Here is a 22,046-nt window from a genome sequence, read left to right on the forward strand (position 1 = left end):
TGTGCCTCTTGTAGGGATTCGCTCTGGTAGGCAATAGCTGGGCGGCAGTAACGAGGCAACACACAGGCATAAAGTCCAATTTCAGTGGTTTTAATGTCACTCAGTAACCAGCAGCTTAACAAAACATGAGGGAAATAAAACACATACTCCAGCTTGGAGAACCGCTGGTCCCAGACTCACACCTTGCACGGGACGGGCGTAACTAAGCGGCTGCCAGGTCCTGCAGCATCCACCAGGTGCCATTCCCGGGGTTCTTCCGAGTCTTGCTGCAACAGTCCTACAGCACGGGAATCCTATATACAAGTTGCAGGCTGCGTCCACACAAGTCCCTGTAGTTTCCAGAAACACACTCACACTGTGGCATTTACCAACCTCCATTACATAGGGCCTAACCCCTCCCACCAGTGAGGTAGACATCACATGGGCTGATTACGTGACCCTGACATAATCGCAGGTCCCGTCTTTAAGGAAAAACCCGGCCAAACATTAATCTGCTAGGAGAAACATATCTTCCATCCAGTAAAACACCCTTTACTGTACCACACTCTCTATAGAACAAATTAAGATGTGAACTATAAGTTTTGCGCCTGCTATCTCTTGTACATACTTTATACTGGTTTCATCAGTAAAGACTTTTATTTTTATAAAATGGACTGCTTTCTGCCTTGAGATTGTAATACATCGGGGGTTCCTGCAACATCTGAGGGTATGCATCCTGAATGCAGAACACATGAATGTACAGACTACACCCATACACTCAGGGAAACCCATTTCACTGGTGCCTGCGGTCGCAGTGCTACTTCTTGACCCGTGCAACACTTATAAATCAACAATAACCTTTAATATTTCACTGGGTTAAGTACACTACCATACAATCATAGTTACTTGGTAGATATTATATTAGGTGGATAATGTAGAACAGTGGAATTTAATGCCTTGGAATCCGATTGTTCCACTAAAGAAGGTTTAACATTCTGTCAGATGGTGGTTTGCTTACACATGCGTGATCTGGAAAGGTACCTGACATTTTATAGTGCCGACTAAGGAGTCATTGTGGCTCCAATCTAATCAGTTTTGGTGTTTGAAACACGAAGGCCAGTGCCAGCTAGAGTTGTTTTATCATCGAGTTTTAAATAACATGACCTCTAGAGAACGGCAATAGCAATTAGGTTGCATCATTTTGTACAAGGAAAAGAAAATCTTTAGACCAGCAATCTGAGACCAGGGCTGCGTTAACTGTGATGACCGCACTTAATGAAGACATCTGCCCAAGGGAGAACAAGGTTACTAACTCATTTTATATAGGTCACCAAGCAAATATCACATGATTTAGAGCCTTGTAAGGAATGCTACACTAATGCAGTATACTCAGACTCCAGCGTCTTTTTACGTAATTGCATAGCATTAAAAAAAGAGTTAGCTACTGTTTATCCTGAGTCACAAGAAACGAAGTTTCAAAGATGAATTTGAAGAAGCAGACTCGAAAACTCCAACATTGCACAGTAGAATATTTCCAATATTTGCATAGGGAATATGGCACTTACTTTATGTAGTATGGCACTTTATTTGGTGAAATAGCCCTCTCCCAGGGACCCTGGACAGATGCTGAAAAAGAAAGTTAAAGGCTTTAGAACAGGATGAAAGCAGAATATAGTGGCAATAATTCACGTCTGCAGCTTTACACTTGACCAGGCTTACATGGGTCTATTTGCCCGATAGTCCTTGAGGACAGCAAGAATTAACCTACAGAACAATGGTGAAAAATCCACGCTAGTCTAAGGGAAGATAAATTTAGTCAAGTACAGTGATTAAACACATGCTTCCTGCACAGGAAAACTTAACTGAGAGATGAAAGTCTGAACAGGAGCTATATTTCTCGCCGCTGCTCTTCCTTGTCTTTTTCTGCTGTTTTTGTTTCATGATTTATTTTTCCAATTTCCTAACATAACTGGGCCTGCTTTGTAGGCATTGAGTGGCTGCGAAAATTCACCTGGATACGATTCCCCATGGAGAGTGTTTATATGGAACAACACAGCGGCTCATGCATATGTATAATATATACTGTATATATATATTACATGTGATTCTGAATATTCAAACCTGTTTTGTATACAGTAAATGCTGCAAATATTTTTTTTGTCTATAAAAATACAATTTATCTCAGCTAGTGTATCATGTGGGTACAAATACATCCTTCTGTTCAGACAAATTACAATTACTGTTAATCCATATACTTGATGCATTCTGTGCACTATATAGAACAGAAACATTAGTCAGTAAACTGAATCTGCATAATCTATTTAGAATATCTATATCTGGTGTTATCTTTATTGATGAGAAGTATTTGCAATGCTTAAAAGAGCATCACAACTAAGTTTAGTTATTAGGCTAAACTTGACTTTCATCTGCTCCATATCTAAAGGAACATCCTAGAACAAAAATACAATCACTTCTAGTGCAGGGCCTGAGTAGTCGGGACAGAGGCATAGTCATGGTTTCTTTTACCTGGATAAATGTTTGTTTTGATATCCAAGTCTTGTATCTGTATACCATTGCAGGGTGATATGTTGGGACTTCCTGGCATTTATAGACTCCATACACATTAGAGTAAATATGTCCGAACCCACCGATATCGGTGGGAATTGCCTGATGCTATTGAGGTCCTGATGAATCTTCCCCGACATTCAACTAAGTGATCTGCCCTACTAGATTCCCAACAACTAACCCTTTTGTTTTTCAGGAGATACATTTTGTTCTCGTAGAGAACACCAGTGCGCTTTGCTGACTTGAATGATATCTCCTAAGAGGGATAGCATCGAGAAACTGTCTACACTTGCCCCACTAGCTATGGTCCTGTGCTAAGACATTGCCTACAAATTTTCTTTATACTTCCATGTTCCATCCTTCCAGTAAAGAATAGTTAGAATGATTTGCTCAAGGTGATGAGTGTGGAGGAGGGGCATCACTGGCGCAATCGGTAAGAGTTAGAAACATTTTACTAACAGCAGGAGTACATACACCAGCAGACTCACTTTACATAGGAGAGAAAAGTGTGGATGTCAACTTGCAGCTGTTATTCAAGTCAAGGCAGGCTCATGGCATCAGAGAGGTTAGCCACAAAAAGAAGCTAGTAAAGAAGGGGCCTGGTACAATCAAAAGCTAAAGTAGGAGTAGCCAGGCACATAGAAGAACTAGCGAAGGAGATATCTTGAGCAAACTCTCCTGTTACTAGTATGTAAAAGATAACACCCATCCCCGAAAAATTATGTCTTCATAATTTTAGCTACAAATGTACAAAATACAAAATATTTAGACATTCAATCTAAAATAACTGTTTCTCGTTTTTTATGTACGGCAATTAAAAGTAGGAAATGTAGCAACGGTGATACAACTGATAGAATCAATTAAGTGGTTTCAAAGAAAAACTGCACAAATTCAAGCAATTCACTTGGTAGAAGGATTCAGAAATCTGTTTGCTTTTCAGCTTGTATTGTATCTAAACACGTGATCCATTTTGCATTGTTTGTGCTATTGGCAGCTCTGGTGTTTGCAACCAAAGCAAAAAAAAAAAATATTTTGCATGGTAGAAATCTTGGGAAACCTTTCAGATACACCTAAATCAAGAATATCCATCATAAACATAATACAAACTGATGTTTCCTATACAAAGTGTATAACTTAGAAACAAAGAAGTGAAGGCAGCTCATTAAAGAGTGATATTTATTCACAATGATGAAAATAACAGTAAAAAATTACACATATTATATATGCATCAGGGTGCAATAAAGACATTTATGACTCTTGACTGGTAGAATGTATGTAATTTATACTCAATCCAACTAAAGATTTTTGTTCCATTTCGACATTTTGTAATTACAACCTTTCCATTGATATGCCAAGTAGGTTCAGGAAAACATCGTAAGATGTAGAAAAATACAATCACAATAAGCTGAATAATTACACATATACAGCATTTCTGTGTTGTTGTCAAGCATATTTCATGGAGTCCATTGTCCTTTTATTTTTGCCTTCTTTTGTCTATTCTGTGCCCAATAATTTTTCTTATTTGGTACTGTACCAACTCTATTAATCTTTCTAATGGAGACTTATAATAATCCACAGAAAGTTGATCCCCTAACAAAAGTTAAAAACTGACTACTGGGATACATAAAAAATGCCTGTTATAATAAAGCATATATAATACACAGCTCACAAAGTAATGAGACTCCTCAGACATCATGATCATAAATTACTTTTACAATACATTGAATATAACTCTTCTTGCAGGTTAAAATGAAGAACTTGATATTTTTCTAATTAGACACAAATATTATTACCGTGTTAAATGAACATTGTTAGGGCAGGTGCAAGCAGAGTTTGGTTGAGTATGAACACAAGAAATTGATTAAACTCCTCAAAAAATCAAACCTTGACCCAACTGCTATGCCCAGCTATCGCTCCATATCACTGCTCCCGCTTGCTTCCAAACTCCTGCTCAACTTTCCTCCCATCTCTCATCTAACTCCCTCTTTGACATCCTGCATTCTGGCTTCCGCCCCCACCACTCCAATGAAATTGCCCTGACCAAAATTACTAATGACTTACTCACAGCCAAAGCTAACAGACAGTTCTCCATCCTCCTCCTTCTTGACCTCTCCTCTGCCTTTGACACAGTTGACCACTGCCTACTGCTACAGATTCTTTCTTCCCTTGGCATCAAAGACCTTGCCCTGTCCTGGATTTCCTCATACCTTTCTGACCGCACATTCAGCGTTTCCCACTCCCACACTACCTCCTCATCCCGCCCCCTCTCTGTTGGAGTCCCCCAAGGCTCTGTCCTGGGGCTCCTACTTTTTTCCATCTATACTCTTGGCCTAGGACAACTCATAAAGTCCCATGGCTTCCAGTACCACCTGTATGCAGATGACACTCAGGTCTACCTTTCTGGCCCAGATGTCACCTCTCTGCTGTCCAGAATCCCGGAGTGTCTATCAGCCATATCCTCCTTTTCCACCTCTCGCTTCCTAAAACTCAGCGTAGACAAAACTGAACTCATTATCTTTCCTCTATCTCACGTATCTTCCCTACCAGATCTATCTATTATGGTAAATGGCATCATGCTCTCTCCCGCACCTGAAATCTGCTGCCTCGGAGTAACTCTCGACTCTGCCCTGTCCTTCAAACCACACGTCCAATCTCTCTTGCCACCTCCTATCGCCTCCAACTCAAAATTATTTCCAGAATCCGTCCCTTCCTCAGTCCTCAATCTACTAAAACTCTTGTACATGCCCTCATCATCTCCTACCTTGACTACTGCAACACTCTCCTCTGTGGCCTCCCTGCTAACTCTCTTGCACCACTCCAGTCTGTCCTCAATTCTGCTGCCCGACTAATCCACCTCTCTCTTCACAACTCCCCTGTCTCCCCCCTCTGCAAATCCCTCCATTGGCTCCCAATTCCCCAACAAATCCAGTTCAAACTACTAACACTGACATACAAAGCCATCCACAACCTTTCCCCTCCCTATATCTCTGAACTAATCTCCCAATATCTTCCCTCACGTAATCTTCAATCCTCCCAAGACCTCCTACTCTCCTCCACACTTATTCGTTCCTCGCAAAGCCACCTCCAAGATTTCTTCCGAATATCCCCTATCCTCTGGAATGCCATGCCTCAACACGTCTGATTATCCACCACTAGAGAAGAGCGACTTTGCCTTTTTTAGGATTGAGTCGGGTTTCATGAAACCCGTCTTTCGCAAAAGTCGGGTCGAATGAAATCGGCTGACTATAGGGAAAAGTCGGAGGCCGACTGAAACATGAAACCCAATGCAAGTCAATGGGGAAGCAAAGTCAGCAGGGAGTGGAGGACAGTAGGGATGGGCGAATCTACTCATTAGGACTCGTTACTCTGCGAGTAGTAGGGGACTCGCAGGAGTCGGTACTCTGCGAGTTTCCAAGCGATTACTCGCACAGTAACGAGTCCAATGCAAATAAGGCTAAGTGCACACGTACCGGAACTCTCGCGGAAATTACCGCGAGAATTCCGGAATTCCATTCCGCGGGAAAATCGCATTTTAAATTCCCGCGATTTTCTCGCGGAAAAACTAGCATTTTGCAAGCGTAATTAGCTTGCAAAATGCTAGCGTTTTCCAAGTGATCTGTAGCATCGCTTGGAGAACTGATTGACAGGTTGGTCACACTCGTCAAACATAGTGTTTGACAAGTGTGACCAACTTTTTACTACTGAGGCCGCCTATGCGGCATCAGTAGTTAAAGATAAAATGTAAAAAAAAAATAAAAAATGGTGTTATTCTTACCCTCCGACGTCCCGCGCAGCCTTCCCGCCTCTCCACGCATCCGTTCCCAGTAATCCTTTGCGAAAATGCCCGCGATGACGTCCGTTCTTGCGGGATCGCGATGTCTCGCGGTAATTCGCGATGACATCGCGCGAATGACCGCGAGACTTTGTGATCCCGCGAGAACGGACGCCATCGCGGGCATTTTCGCAAAGGACTACTGGGAACGGATGCGTGGAGAGGCGGGAAGGCTGCGCGGGACGTCGGAGGGTGAGAATAACAATATTTTTTATTTTTAAATTCTATTTTTTACAGGGATATGGTACCCAAAGCCTGGAGGACAGTCTCCTCCTCTCCTCCGGACCGTGGGTACCATCCGCAATTGTTCTGCTTACTTTCCGCATGGTGTGCACAGCCACATGCGGGAAGTAAGCGGAACAAAAAAAATGGCAGCACAGGAATCGCTGCAATACTCGCATCCCCATTCATTAACATTGGACTCGCTAGACTCGCATCGAATAGCGAGTTTCCGAGTCGGACTCGTTAGAGTCTAGCGATTCCGAGTATTTCAGGATTCGCCCATCCCTAGAGGACAGTAAACACACCTACAGTGCCCATTTCAATGCCAAAAGCATCAATTCTTATTACTGAAGCTTATCAACCTTAATTTACTTCATAATAATAGTTACGCATTGAAAACTGGGGGTTATTTGGCTAAAGTTGTGGGGGGGTAGGGCTGGTGCCAGGTTTTCGTGTGCCCTGGGCCCAAGAGTGTCAGTGCACCCCTTTAACACATACCACAACACATGATGCTCCGATACGGCACAAAACTATAGGTATAGTACAATGACAAATACTTCATTGCTTACATGATATGACTGATCTATTTTAAATTGTACAATAGCTCAAAAAAAGGACAGTATATTACTCCATACAGTATTATGGCTACCACATTGTGCGCCATACAGAATAATGAGCCCCATATATTTCTCCATACAGAATAATTGGTCACATATAATGTTCCATACAGTATATGATGAGCTCCACATAATGCTCCAGTATATGATGGGCCTCATGGATGATGCTCCAGTGTATGATGGGCCCAAATAATGCTCCATATATAATGGGCCCCATTTCTAATGCTCCAGTGTATAATGGGCCCCGTAAATGCTGCTCCAGTGTCTGATCTGCCCCATTTATAATGTTCCAGTATATGATGGGCCTCATGGATGATGCTCCAGTGTATGATGGGCCCTAATAATGCTCCATATATAATGGGCTCCATTTCTAATGCTCCACTGTATAATGTGCCCCATGTATGTTGCTCCAGTGTCTGATCTGCCCCATTTTTAATGCTCCAGTATATGATGGGCCTCATGGATGAAGCTCCAATGTATGATGGGCCCTAATAATGCTCCATATATAATGGGCTCCATTTCTAGTGTTCCACTGTATAATGGGCCCCGTAAATGCTGCTCCAGTGTCTGATGTCCGCAATCTGGAATGCTCCAGTATAGTGGGCCTCATGGATGATGCTCCAGTGTATGATAGGCCCTAATAGTGCTCCATATATAATGGGCCCCATTTCTAATGCTCCAGTGTATAATGGGCCCCCTAAATGCTGCTCCAGTGTCTGATGTCCCCCATTTGGAATGCTCCAGTATATGATGGAACTCATGGATGATGCTCCAGTGTATGATGGGCCCAAATAATGCTCCATATATAATGGGCCCCATTCCTAATGCTCCAGTGTATAATGCGCCCCATAGATGCTGCTCCAGTGTCTGATCTGCCCCATTTATGATGCTCCAGTGTATGATGGGCCCAAATGATGCTCCATATATAATGGGCCCCATTTTTAATGCTCCAGTGTATAATGTGCCCCATAGATGCTGCTCCAGTGTCTGATCTGCCCCATTTATAATACTCCAGTATATGATGGGCCTCATGGATGATGCTCCAGTGTATGATTGGCCCTAATAATGCTCCATATATAATGGGCCCCATTTCTAATGCTCCAGTGTTTAATGGGTCCCTTAAATGCTGCTCCAGTGTCTGATGTCCCCCATTTGGAATGCTCCAGTATATGATGGGCCCCATTTTTAATTAACCCAGGCATGGTATGTGAAAAGAGCTCCATGGAGTAATCTGAAGTGTGTGCTGCCGCATCCTTCACTTTTGGTGTGGGTGAAGGACACAAGGAAAGGGGTTGCTCCTGACCAGAAGCCTGCACTGACTACTCAGTGCTTGCATTTTTTTAAACTTCAGAAGAGGAGGCGATAGAGCTGGAGGCTGTTTCAGCAATGTAAGCCAAAGACAGTTCCTGAGGCTCCGGCTTTAAAAGCAGTCTACCTACTCCCAGAAAAGGGAGCCTTACAGGCCTTCCAGAGCTACACCATGATGCAGGCTCAACACCTCCTGCCTTAGCTGCTATTATGTTTTTGGCATTACCAGCAGATGCACCACCACCACCATCAGTACCAGGTGGCCCCCCACGCCCACATCCGCATCCTCTTCCACCATACTTCCTCATGTTTTGGAAAATGGACCCAAAATACCAGCAGATACAGTGGGGCAAAAAAGTATTTAGTCAGTCAGCAATAGTGCAAGTTCCACCACTTAAAAAGATGAGAGGCATCTGTAATTTACATCATAGGTAGACCTCAACTATGGGAGACAAACTGAGAAAAAAAAATCCAGAAAATCACATTGTCTGTTTTTTTTTCATTTTATTTGCATATTATGGTGGAAAATAAGTATTTGGTCAGAAACAAAATTTCATCTCAATACTTTGTGATATCCTTTGTTGGCAATGACAGAGGTCAAACGTTTTCTGTAAGTCTTCACAAGGTTGCCACACACTGTTGTTGGTATGTTGGCCCATTCCTCCATGCAGATCTCCTCTAGAGCAGTGATGTTTTTGGCTTTTCGCTTGGCAACACGGACTTTCAACTCTCTCCAAGGGTTTTCTATAGGGTTGAGATCTGGAGACTGGCTAGGCCACTCCAGGACCTTGAAATGCTTCTTACGAAGCCACTCCTTCGTTGCCCTGGCGGTGTGCTTTGGATCATTGTCATGTTGAAAGACCCAGCCACGTTTCATCATCAATGCCCTTGCTGATGGAAGGAGGTTTGCACTCAAAATCTCACAATACATGGCCCCATTCATTCTTTCATGTACCCAGATCAGTCGTCCTGGCCCCTTTGCAGAGAAACAGCCCCAAAGCATGATGTTTCCACCACCATGCTTTACAGTAGGTATGGTGTTTGATGGATGCAACTCAGTATTCTTTTTCCTCCACGACAAGTTGTGTTTCTACCAAACAGTTCCAGTTTGGTTTCATCAGACCATAGGACATTCTCCCAAAACTCCTCTGGATCATCCAAATGCTCTCTAGCAAACTTCAGATGGGCCCGGACATGTACAGGCTTAAGCAGTGGGACACGTCTGGCACTGCAGGATCTGAGTCCATGGTGGCGTAGTGTGTTACTTATGGTAGGCCTTGTTACATTGGTCCCAGCTCTCTGCAGTTCATTCACTAGGTCCCCCCGCGTGGTTCTGGGATTTTTGCTCACCGTTCTTGTGATCATTCTGACCCCACGGGGTGGGATTTTGCGTGGAGCACCAGATCGAGGGAGATTATCAGTGGTCTTGTATGTCTTCCATTTTCTAATTATTGCTCCCACAGTTGATTTCTTCACTCCAAGCTGGTTGGCTATTGCAGATTCAGTCTTCCCAGCCTGGTGCAGGGCTACAATTTTGTTTCTGGTGTCCTTTGACAGCTCTTTGGTCTTCACCATAGTGGAGTTTTGAGTCAGACTGTTTGAGGGTGTGCACAGGTGTCTTTTTATACTGATAACAAGTTTAAACAGGTGCCATTACTACAGGTAATGAGTGGAGGAAAGAGGAGACTCTTAAAGAAGAAGTTACAGGTCTGTGAGAGACAGAAATCTTGATTGCTTGTTTCTGACCAAATACTTATTTTCCACCATAATATGCAAATAAAATGAAAAAAAAACAGACAATGTGATTTTCTGGATTTTTTTTTCTCAGTTTGTCTCCCATAGTTGAGGTCTACCTATGATGTAAATTACAGACGCCTCTCATCTTTTTAAGTGGTGGAACTTGCACTTTGCTGACTGACTAAATACTTTTTTGCCCCACTGTATATGGTACTGTATCAGAAGCGTACAGCTCTACACAGTCTAAGGATAACAGTAAATCTCCGTATATATTTCATGAGTCATGCACAGACGCTTACAGGCTCAGTATGGATTACACAATAAAATAAAAAGTTGAAACAGGGTACAGTATCACCAGATACAAAGTATATACTGTATAGTATAGTGTAAACATTATGAATCTCCGTATATATTTCAGGAGGCAGACACAAACGCTCTCAGGACCAGTACGGATTACACAAAAATAGGAAAAGCTGTAAATGGGTAATGTAACACAAGCATACAGCTGTATACAGTGTTGGGGTAATCTTAAAGCTCCAACTATATTTCCGGAGTAACCGACAGACGTTCACAGGCTCATTATGGATTACACCTGAATCTAAATAGCAAAAAATGATACTGTATCAGAAGCGTACAGCTGTATACAGTTTTGGCCAAATTTGAAATCTCGGTATATATTTCCGGAGTCCCCCTCAGATGCTCACTCAGTCTGGGTTTGACCATAATAAAAAATGTTGTAAAAAAGGTACTGGATAACAAGATAGCAAGTATATATATTATAGGGTACAATTGAAATTTCCGTATACATAGTCCCGTAGTCACTCTCAGACGCTTACTCAGTATGGATTTGACCGTAATACTAAATGTCGAACAAAGGTACTGTATAACAAGATACAAGCTGTATCAAGTATAGGGTAAAAATTGGTATCTCCGATTCACCATATATAAAGAAGGCATAAACCACACACGCTCACTCACTATGGATGATACCGTAATAAAAAATTTTGAACAAAGGTACTGTATCAGCGCATACCAGGTGTATTCAGTCTAGGGGTAATTGTAAATTTCTGTCTATACTTCCGGAGTCAGACAAAGACACTCACAGGCTCACTATGTTTTACTCCAGAATTTAAAAAGTAGAAAAAGGGAAAGGTATTCGAAGCGTACAACAGTATACAGTGTTGTGGTACTTTTAAATCTTCGTATATATTTCACTCTCAGTAAGCCAGTCCAGACTCTCCCCTACTGAAAACTACATGGATACTAGTACAGACGGAAAGTCGAGTGTTAGTCGAAATTTGGGAATTACTCATTGCGGGAAAACCTCCCGGTAGATGTTGCAGAGGCGATGCAGACCCTCAATTACTCTGTCTGTGGAGACAGCAAAAACGGTTCTTTGTGAAGAAAGGATTGCTTTATCGCAGTAGCGTGGATCACATCACCGTTACTCGTCTCCATCAAATTGTGATCACAGGGAGAGATGTAGACATGGTCCTCACTGCCTATCATGATGTGTCTGGTCATTTTGGAGTGCAAAAGACAGAAGCCACAGGCCGTAGGAGATTCTATTGGATTGGCATGAGAGGAGACATTGAAAAATGGTGGCAGGAATGTCACACATCTGTGATTATCACAACTGTGAAAGGTGATCATAAAGCACCACTGCATCCGCTTGTAAGTTGATGTCCATTACAAATGGTAGCCATTGAGCATCTGAAGGTAGAGGCCAGCAGGACAGGCCATAGCTACATCTTAACCATCATAGATCAATAAACCAAAATTTCCTAGTGGCCATCCCTGTGAAGGATTTAACAGGCCAGACTACACAGCAATGGAGCAGGGAGAGGTAAGTATTGCAACTTGCAAGTGCTGTGGCCATGACCAAGCAGGGGGGGCACGTTGCCTATAAAATTGGCCATGGAGTTGGTATATTTAGATATATGGCTCTGCTGTGATGTGGGTGTGTTGGCGTTTGTCGGTAGTGATGGGGTTTGTTTACATGACTGGTCATGCGACTGGTCATGTGACCGCCCCCATGCTCTGACGGGCGCTTGCGTCCTGATTGACATGCGTGAGCCTTTAATTCAGCTCATGACTTAGGTGGTGTTGTTAGTGTGTGTGCGCGATTGCGGGTGGATGGGGCAGGACTTACGATCGCTGTTTGTGTCCTGCTTGAGTTGCCGCGCATGCGCGGTATCTCGGGCATGATTGCATCGCGAGACTTCATTCTGATCTCACCCTATCTGCGGCTGCGCTCTTACACTGCACACCAGCCTGGAGCTGACGTTTGGTATGGTGTAGGTGACGTCCCTGCCTACCATCAAATGTGTAGATACAGTCGATAGGCCGCCTGCTTGGCGCCAATGCCATGATCTCTTTTCATTGATAGTGAGATAGCTCGATATGAGCAGCTTTGTATTTTGAATGGCGATTGGTGCATTATCACCATGGTGACTGCTATGCCTAAAGGGGATTGGGTGATGATATCGGGGAGCTATATTTACTATGATCTATGTTTGTTGTCTATGATAATTTTGATATATAAATGTCTGTGTGAAGGTTGTTGTATTCTGTAATGGAATTTTTATCTATTTGATGTACTATATGATTCATTTTTTTTGTATGTATTACTAAGGGGCGTTACCTAATAAATGATTGGTTTATCCACACTATATAAGGTCGCTCCATATGCTATTTTGATGTACTTGAAAAAGACCATGTTATGGTCGAAACGTTGTATTGATATACGGATGGCAGAATAAAGGATTTGAACTTTTTCACACGGACTGGATGCTGTTCCTTCTACATATTTGCTGCATATTTATGCAGTCTCAAACCCTCAGCAGCCAACTGTGCCAGCATAGTGGTTTGATTTCTTGAAATTCCATGTCCACTATGCATACACAGTCGCCTGTGGAGCACCTGTGGACACTGACAAGCAGTGCGTCTTTTAAGACCGCAGCACATCAATTTCTCTTGTGGAGACGCTAGTCTGCCTAATAGATATTACATTAATAGAAATGTATTGAATGCAGTAAATCCGCACGTGTCAGTGAATACATGCATATCCTGCATAACCTGCGTTCAATAGAGGGCAGCAGCAGACATACGCTGTCTCCAAAGTGGTGCTACTTCCGAATCATGGGAACCCTTAAAGTTATATTGGAGTTCTGCAAGCTGTTCTTTTTGCATATTATTTAGCAATATTTTATTAGATCAATAAAAATCCTCAGTATTTATCTGGCTTTTCTTGCTCATTTTCTTACAATATATAAATATTAGAAAACTTTGCATTTTTGCACTTTTTCTCTACATAACCTACTTTTATTATATGTCTTAGAACTATGAGAATAGTTATAAGAATATTATATTCGCTTGTTTCTGTGAATGTTTCACATAGGAAAACTAGAATTTTAGATCCTTTAAGAACAGAAACCGATGCGAATAATGACAATGGCTGCAAAATATTTTAGTGCTATCTAAGCAATGTGAAACAAAACTGTGCAGCAGGAATGATTTCTCTAACCATATATTGTGACATGCAGAATGTCCTGATCCTAAAACTTCATACATTTTGTGTCCAATTATTGAAAAAGTACCCATTGTTCAACAGTAATTAACAAAACCCTGCGTGCTGCTGCTCACGTACTCGGCAGTATAGTTTGGCTCACTTGCAGAAAAGTTACTCTATTCTCCTTTATGGTTTCAATTTCTCTAAATTTCTAGGTTTGTAAAGTTTTACTTGAGGAAGGCTAGAACACTGACAGAATCCACAGGGAGTGTACAAGGGTGAAATCAGGTATGCCAACAATGTCGTTCGGATTTAATGGAGACATTGATTTATTGCTTCCACCTCGGAGATGGCCTATATTATGGATGAAAGAGAAATTTGTCATCTGTTGGACTGTCACTGTCCTGAAGATGTGATAATAAACTTCACTTGTTTCTAGCCAAAGAAGTTGATTGACTGTTTGTCTGGGATCTGAATAAACAGGGTGGACAGTCAATGTAAAGAGCAAACTTGTGATTTATCAAGAGGTTTATTAAACGAGACACGGAGGCTATATCTTAGCTTTTCAGGTGAGACCCATATCAATATTTTACCCAGAAGTACTTTTCTTCACACATTATTAGCTCACTTTTCTGAATGTGTTTTATACAGTATGTTAGTATCTTTGTTGTGTGTAACACTATCGCCATGAGCGAAATGTTCTTACTGTCACCATATTGATTGTTTCTTACTACACAAACTCCTATTTGAAAGTTGATGTCAAATACAAATGGTTTTCCATAAATTTATTAAAAAATAAAAATAAGGATAAACCATGCCCCCAAATTGCATTGAGTTATAGATGGTTTAAAGATTACATGTTTATGGCAAGTGACAGGTCCTCTTTTAAAAAAATGTAGCAATTTTAGAAGATTTGTAATCTGGTACCACAATAATATGGCTCAGTATCTGATGGACACTTTTAACTGTATGACCTCTGTATTACAATTCTCTGAGTGCTGGCAGCATTACCTTGTATAAGGGCAGATGTTGTTAAAAACGGCAATTACATTTATTGATTCTGCTACAGACTGCAATGATTTTACAGGTAGCATGATTGATAAAAATGATAAGTGGTTTTATCATTGATATTTATTACAGTTGTTTATATAGTGTTGGCCATAATATGGGTAATCACGAACTTTACAGCTGCATTAGTTGAGATCCTGTATAAATCTGCTGTATTCACAACACATAGTTAGAATAAAATTATCAAGTATCTTTATAGCATACTAGCTGAAGATCCCGGCGCTGCCCGGGCATAGTAACTAACTGTGGTTGGTTATAACAAATTATAATTATCCTCCATCCCATAGTCCCGTGCCCATATACCCATCATACATATCCTCCATCCCATAGTCGAGTGCCCATATACCCATCACACATCCTCCATCCCATAGTCCCATGCCTATATACCCATCATACATATTCTCCATCCCATAGTCCCATGCCCATATACCCATCATACATATTCACCATCCCATAGTCGAGTGCCCATATACCCATCACACATCCTTCATTTCATAGTCCAATGCCCATATACCCATCATACATATCATCCATCCCATAGTCCCGTGCCCATATACCCATCATACATATCCTCCATCCCATAGTCCCATGCCCATATACCCGTCATACATATCCTCCATCCCATAGTTCCGTGCCCATATACCCATCATACATATCCTCCATCCCATAGTCCAGTGCCCATATACCAGTCATACATATCCTGCATCCCATAGTCCAGTGCCCATATACGCATCACACATCCTCCATCCCATAGTCCAGTGCCCATATACCCATCACACATCCTCCATCCCACAGTCCCGTGCGCATATACCCGTCATACATATCCACCATCCCACAGTCCAGTGCCCATATACCCATCACACATCCTCCATTCCATAGTCAACCATTGTGACATCATAATGAGGGGTGGGGCTTGATATACACACACTGTTTCCCCATTATGTAGATAGGGGCATTATGACATCATAATGAGGGGCGGGGCTTGACGCGCACACACTTTTCCCCCAGTATGTAGATAGGGGCAAAATTGTTTGGTGAATTGGAACGCGCGGGGTTAAAATTTCACCTCACAACATAGCTTAGGACGCTCTCGGGGTCCAGACGTGTGACTGTGCCAAATTTTGTGGCTGTAGCTGCGACGGTGCGGATGCCTATCCCAGACATACACACACACACACACACACACACACACACACACACATTCATACATACATACATACACACTTTGAGCTTTATATATTAGACTAGCTGAAGAGCCTGGCGCTGCCCAGGCATAGTAACTAACTGTGGTTAGTTATAACAAATTATAATTATCCCCCATCCCATAGTCCCGTGCCCATATACCCATCATACATATCCTCCATCCCATAGTAGAGTGCCCAAATAACCATCACACATCCTCCATCTCATAGTCCCGTGCCCATATACCCATCATACATATCCGCCATCCCATAGTCCCGTTCCCATATACCCATTATACATATCCTCCATCCCATAGTCAGTGCCCATATACCCATCACACATCCTCCATCCCATAGTTCCATGCCCATATACCCATCTTACATATCCGCCATCCCATAGTCCCGTGCCCATATACCCGTCATACATATCCTCCATCCCATAGTCCAGTGCCTATATACCCATCACACATCCTCCATTCCATAGTCAACCATTATGACATCATAATGAGCGGCGGGGCTTGCAACCTATGATGAATCAGGGTAGCCATGGCAACCATTATGACATCATAATGAGGGGCAGGGCTTGACACGCACACACTTTTTCCCCATTATGTAGATAGGGGCAAAATTGTTTGGTGAATTGGAATGCACGAGGTTAAAATTTCACCTCACAACATAGCCTAGAACGCTCTCGGGGTCCAGACGTGTGACTGTGCCAAATTTTGTGGCTGTAGCTGCGACGGTGCGGATACCTATCCCGGACATACACACACACATACACACATACATACACACTTTGAGCTTTATATATTAGACTAGCTGAAGAGCCTGGCGCTGCCCGGGCATAGTAACTAACTGTGGTTAGTTATAACAAATTATAGTTATCCTCCATCCCATAGTCCCGTGCCCATATACCCATCATACATATCCTCCATCCCATAGTCGAGTGCCCATATACCCATCATACATATCCTCCATCCCATAGTCGAGTGCCCATATACCCATCACACATCCTCCATCCCATAGTCCCGTGCCCATATACCCATCATACATATCCACCCATCCCATAGTCCCGTGCCCATATACCCATCATACATATCCTCCATCCCATAGTCCAGTGCCCATATACCCATCACACATCCTCCATTCCATATCAACCATTATGACATCATAATGAGCGGCGGGGCTTGCAACCTATGATGAATCAGTGTAGCCATGGCAACCATTATGACATCATAATGAGGGGCGGGGCTTGATACGCACACACTTTTTCCCCATTATGTAGATAGGGGCATTATGACATCAAAATGAGGGGCGGGGCTTGACACGCACACACTTTTTCCCCATTATGTAGATAGGGGCAAAATTGCTTGGTGAATTGGAACGCACAGGGTTAAAATTTCGCCTCACAACATAGCCTAGGACGCTCTCGGGGTCCAGACGTGTGACTGTGCCAAATTTTATGGCTGTAGCTGTGACGGTGCAGATGCCAATCCCGGACATACACACACACACACACACACACACACACACACACACACACACATACACATACACATACACATACATACATACATACACACATGGAGCTTTATATATTAGATTTCAAAACATATTCGCTAAGCACTAAATTCAATATCTACAGTATTATGATGTTAAATATTGCAGGAATTTGTTTCATGATTTTTACATGCTACATTTTAAAAATACCTTTTTTTTCCCATTGATGTAGCTGTATAAGGGCCTCTTAATGCGATTTCAATGTCTCCATATTTAGGCTTTTAATATTTTAGTTTTGAGAGGGGAACCGCAGTGAAAAAACACTATAGTTGGCTAAATTTGTAAATCTTTATATGCAGCTATTTACTACTTGTTTTCTCATTGGTCAGTGACCAGCTAAATATGGTTGTATGCACATTATTTATTTTATACGCAGTTTTTCCATTAATGCATTTAATGTTTGGAGAGTTGGAGGATTTTTAAATAATGGGGTTCCACCATTCTTTTCTTTGTTTTAAATGAATGTCACTCACCACATGGCATAAATACCATTTTAGGCTATGTGCCCACGTAGTGTTTAAATCCGGACACTGAAAACTGGACTCCTTCCCAGAAATCGCGCGTTTTTTTCCAAGCAATTTTACCACGATTATGTTCGCGATTTTCGCGTGCGATATTCAAGCACTTTCCAAGCGATTTGAAGCATCGCTTGGAAAGTGATTGACAGGTTGGCCACACTCGTCAAACATAGTGTTTGACAAGTGTGACCAGGTTTTTACTATTGAGGCTGCCTATGCGGCATCAATAGTAAAAGAAAGAATGTAAAAAATAATTAAAAAATAAAAAATCGGGGTATATTTACCTTCCGACGTCCCGCGCTGCCATCCTGGGCCTCAGCGTTCCCAGTAATGCCTTGTGAGACCTGTGATGACGTTGGTCTTGCGTTGCTATAGCGATCTCACGAGACCGCTAGAGTCACGCGAGACTACGTCATTACAGGACCTTACCGCAAGGCATTACTGGGAACGCTGAGGAGCGGGATGGCAGCGCGGGACGTCGGAAGGTAAATATACCCCGATCTTTTATTTTTAATTCTTTTTTTTACAGGGGTATGGTACCCAGGGCCTGGAGGACAGTCTCCTCTCCTCCACACCGTGGGTACCAACCGCACATGAGGCGCTTAACTTCCCGCATGGTGGGCATAGCCACATGCGGGAAGTAAGCGATTCTCATGCATTCCTATGGGTGCGGAATCGCGGCAATTCTTTGCGATTCCGCACAAAAGAATGAGCATGCTGCGATTTTTTCCACGATGCGATTCTGCCGCGGAAAAAAGCGCAGCATTAGCACAGCATGTGCGGAATGCCATAGGAATGCATGGAGTGCATTCTGTACAAGATTTTTAAACGTTTTCGCAGCGTTTTTGCACCAAAAATCGAGGCAAAAACGCTTAAAAATCGCATCGTGGGCACACAGCCTTACCTTATTTTCAATGGCCCAATAAGATTACGCCTATACCAAATATGTATGCACTTTTAAGTCTCCCTGTTTTTCTTTTGCACAATTACAGCACATTTCATGCAAGAAAATGGCACAAGGGTGTCACATCCCCCTGGTAGACCTGGAGTTACACGTTCACTTCTGATAATGAATCCCAGGTCTTCTTTAAAGGTGGTGTGATTCGTTTCCTATTTTAAATGGATTTTTTTTCCTTCGGTGCTGAGAGGGTTAAGGACTCTTTACATGTTGACTGAGACCATACAGCCTGGTTTCTCTCAGGTGCAACTGCTTATCATTTACTCCCCCTATATACAGTGTGTCCGTAAAGTCACGGTTCACTCTTGACCAGTCACTGGAAAGCAACAAAAGACAATAGTAATTTGAAATCTGATCCAAATAAAAGAAAAACTCTCCCAGTTTCACACATATTCAGTGCAGTTCGATGTGGGCTCCATTTCTTGCCCTACACACATCTAAACGATAGTGAAGTGCATGATGTCACAGACCTGGCAGTGTGTTAATCAGAGTTCTGTTTATCGGGGGTTAATCTGACTGGAGGTTCAGCAACAGCTTAAACAGGTCTGATATGATTGGGCCAGCGAAAGGGCGACTTTAAGGACACACTGTATAATGGCTCTGGGTGTTTAGTCCATGCCAGTGAAAGATTCGTCTTCCTCTACTGAGTGCAAAACCTTAGTGGTTGGAGTGTAGTTGTGACCTGTAGTTTGCTGTAGTATGTGTGTGTTTATCTCTTGGTCCCTATTCCCATTAAGTGTATTCTTCCCTGTCCCTATCTTCCTCCCTATTGTTGGTTTGTGCTTTTGTATGATAGAGGTTTTCTGTTATCCCTGTTTTGTCTTTGTGTCTTGTTTACCTTGTATTTCAGTCTCATGGGATGAAGGAGGGGACAGATGAGGGTTTAACAGGAACATAGCAAGGTCAGAGACTCAGGCCTCTCTACCTTCAAAAGTAGCCCCTGCACAGTGATAGTTAGGGTCCCAGTTCCACGCACAGTTTAAGGGTACCGTTACACTTAGCGATGCACCAGCGATCCCGACAACGATATGGATCGCTGGTGCATCGCTAAGTGGTCGCTAGTGAGCTGCCACACAGGCAGATCTCACCAGCGACATAGCAGGGGTCGGGGGTCGCTACTTACCTGTCAGATGCAACGATCCTGACGTCCTCCCGTCCGCGTCCACGCGTCGCTCGTCGGCGCCACAGGAAGCCCAGCAGGAAGCGCCCGACGAGAAATGATCCGGGACCTTGTCGCGCGACCAGCGATGAGCAGCGGGGGAGCTGGTCGGAGGTAAGTATCAGACATAGCGATATCGCTAGCAAAATCGCTGCTACGTCACAAAATCGGTGACGTTACAGCGATATTGCTAGCGATATCTAGAGTTGAGCGATACCGTCCGATACTTCAAAGTATCGTATCGGATGGTATCGGCCGATCTTTAAAAAAAGTATCGGTATCGCCGATTCCGATACCGGAAGTCCCATTCAAGTCTATGGGACTTCCGGTATCGGAATAAGAAAAACCCTTTCCTGCCCTTGTACAGCCTCTCTGGGGTCTGTACGGGCCTTTCGGGGGGCTGTGCCGGCCTGCCAGGGGGTCTGTGCCGGCCTGCCGGTGGTCTGTGCCGGCCTGCCGGTGGTCTGTGCAGGCTCCGGGGGGCTGTGCCGGCCTGCCGGGGGGCTGTGCCGGCCTGCCGGTGGTCTGTGCAGGCTCCGGGGGTCTGTGCAGGCATCGTCCGATGGGACTACAAGTCCCATCGGGCGATGCCTGCTACCATGACAGTGATTGACACATTAGCCAATGATGGGACAGTAGTAGTCCCATCATCCGGCTAATGTGTTAAATGTAAAAAAAAAAAAAAAAAAAAAAAAAAAAAAATTACATGCTACATACATACAACATGCATACTACATACATGCTACATACTACATACATGCTACATTCATACTACATAAATACTACATGCAACATACATACTACATATATACTACATGCATGCTACATACATACTGCATGCTACATACATACCACATATATACTACATACATACTACATGCATGCTACATGCATGCTACATGCTACATACATAACACATATATACTACATGCATGCTACATACATACTACATACTACATATATACTACATGCATGCTACATACATACTGCATGCTACATGCATGCTACATACATACTACATACATACTACATGCATGCTACATACATACTACATGCTACATACATACTACATATATACTACATGCATGCTACATACATACTACATGCTACATACATACTACATATATACTACATGCATGCTACATACTACATGCTACATACATACTACATACATACTACATGCATGCTACATACATACTACATGCTACATACATACCACATATATACTACATACATACAATACATTCATACAATACATACATAGACATACAGTACATATAACATAGAGTAACATACTTACCAATACTTGTCACATTGTTCCCCGAAGCCATTGTCTTTTCCGGGATAAATATTAACATAACAAACCACAAAAATACTCACCCACGATCCGAAGCAGTCCACGAGTGTGTCCCACGACGATCTTGGGTAGAGAACTGCAGCATCAGATGATGCTGCCGTTCTCTACGGGCTGCAGGAATCCAATGACGGAAGGTAGGTATCCTTCCGCACTGTATTCCTCCGCCACTTAAAAAAAAAAGTCCCTAGTCTCACTTTATGCCATTGCTGTGTGGAAATTCCCACACAGCAATGGCATAAAGTGAGACTAGGGACTTTTTTTTTTTAAGTGGCGGAGGAATACAGTGCGGAAGGATACCTACCTTCCGTCATTGGATTCCTGCAGCCCGTAGAGAACGGCAGCATCATCTGATGCTGCAGTTCTCTACCCAAGATCGTCGTGGGACACACTCGTGGACTGCTTCGGATCGTGGGTGAGTATTTTTGTGGTTTGTTATGTTAATATTTATCCCGGAAAAGACAATGGCTTTGGGGA

The 22,046-nt window shown here is 42.8% G+C and overlaps 1 protein-coding gene across 8 annotated transcripts in view; it reads right to left on the minus strand.

Annotated features, from left to right (window-relative positions):
- The window catches only part of DMD (dystrophin), a 3,834,938-nt gene that overhangs the window by 453,165 nt on the left and 3,359,727 nt on the right, over positions 1 to 22,046 (minus strand). For all 8 annotated transcript variants that reach the window (XM_073550686.1, XM_073550687.1, XM_073550688.1 and 5 more), the window contains one exon: positions 1,545 to 1,605. In XM_073550686.1, coding sequence (XP_073406787.1) covers positions 1,545 to 1,605 — 61 coding nt within the window. The remainder of the gene's footprint in view (positions 1 to 1,544; positions 1,606 to 22,046) is intronic.

This window comes from Dendrobates tinctorius, unplaced genomic scaffold (assembly GCF_039654945.1).
Source record: "Dendrobates tinctorius isolate UK_male_01 unplaced genomic scaffold, ASM3965494v1 ptg000166l, whole genome shotgun sequence".
NCBI classification, from domain to species: Eukaryota; Metazoa; Chordata; class Amphibia; order Anura; family Dendrobatidae; genus Dendrobates; species Dendrobates tinctorius.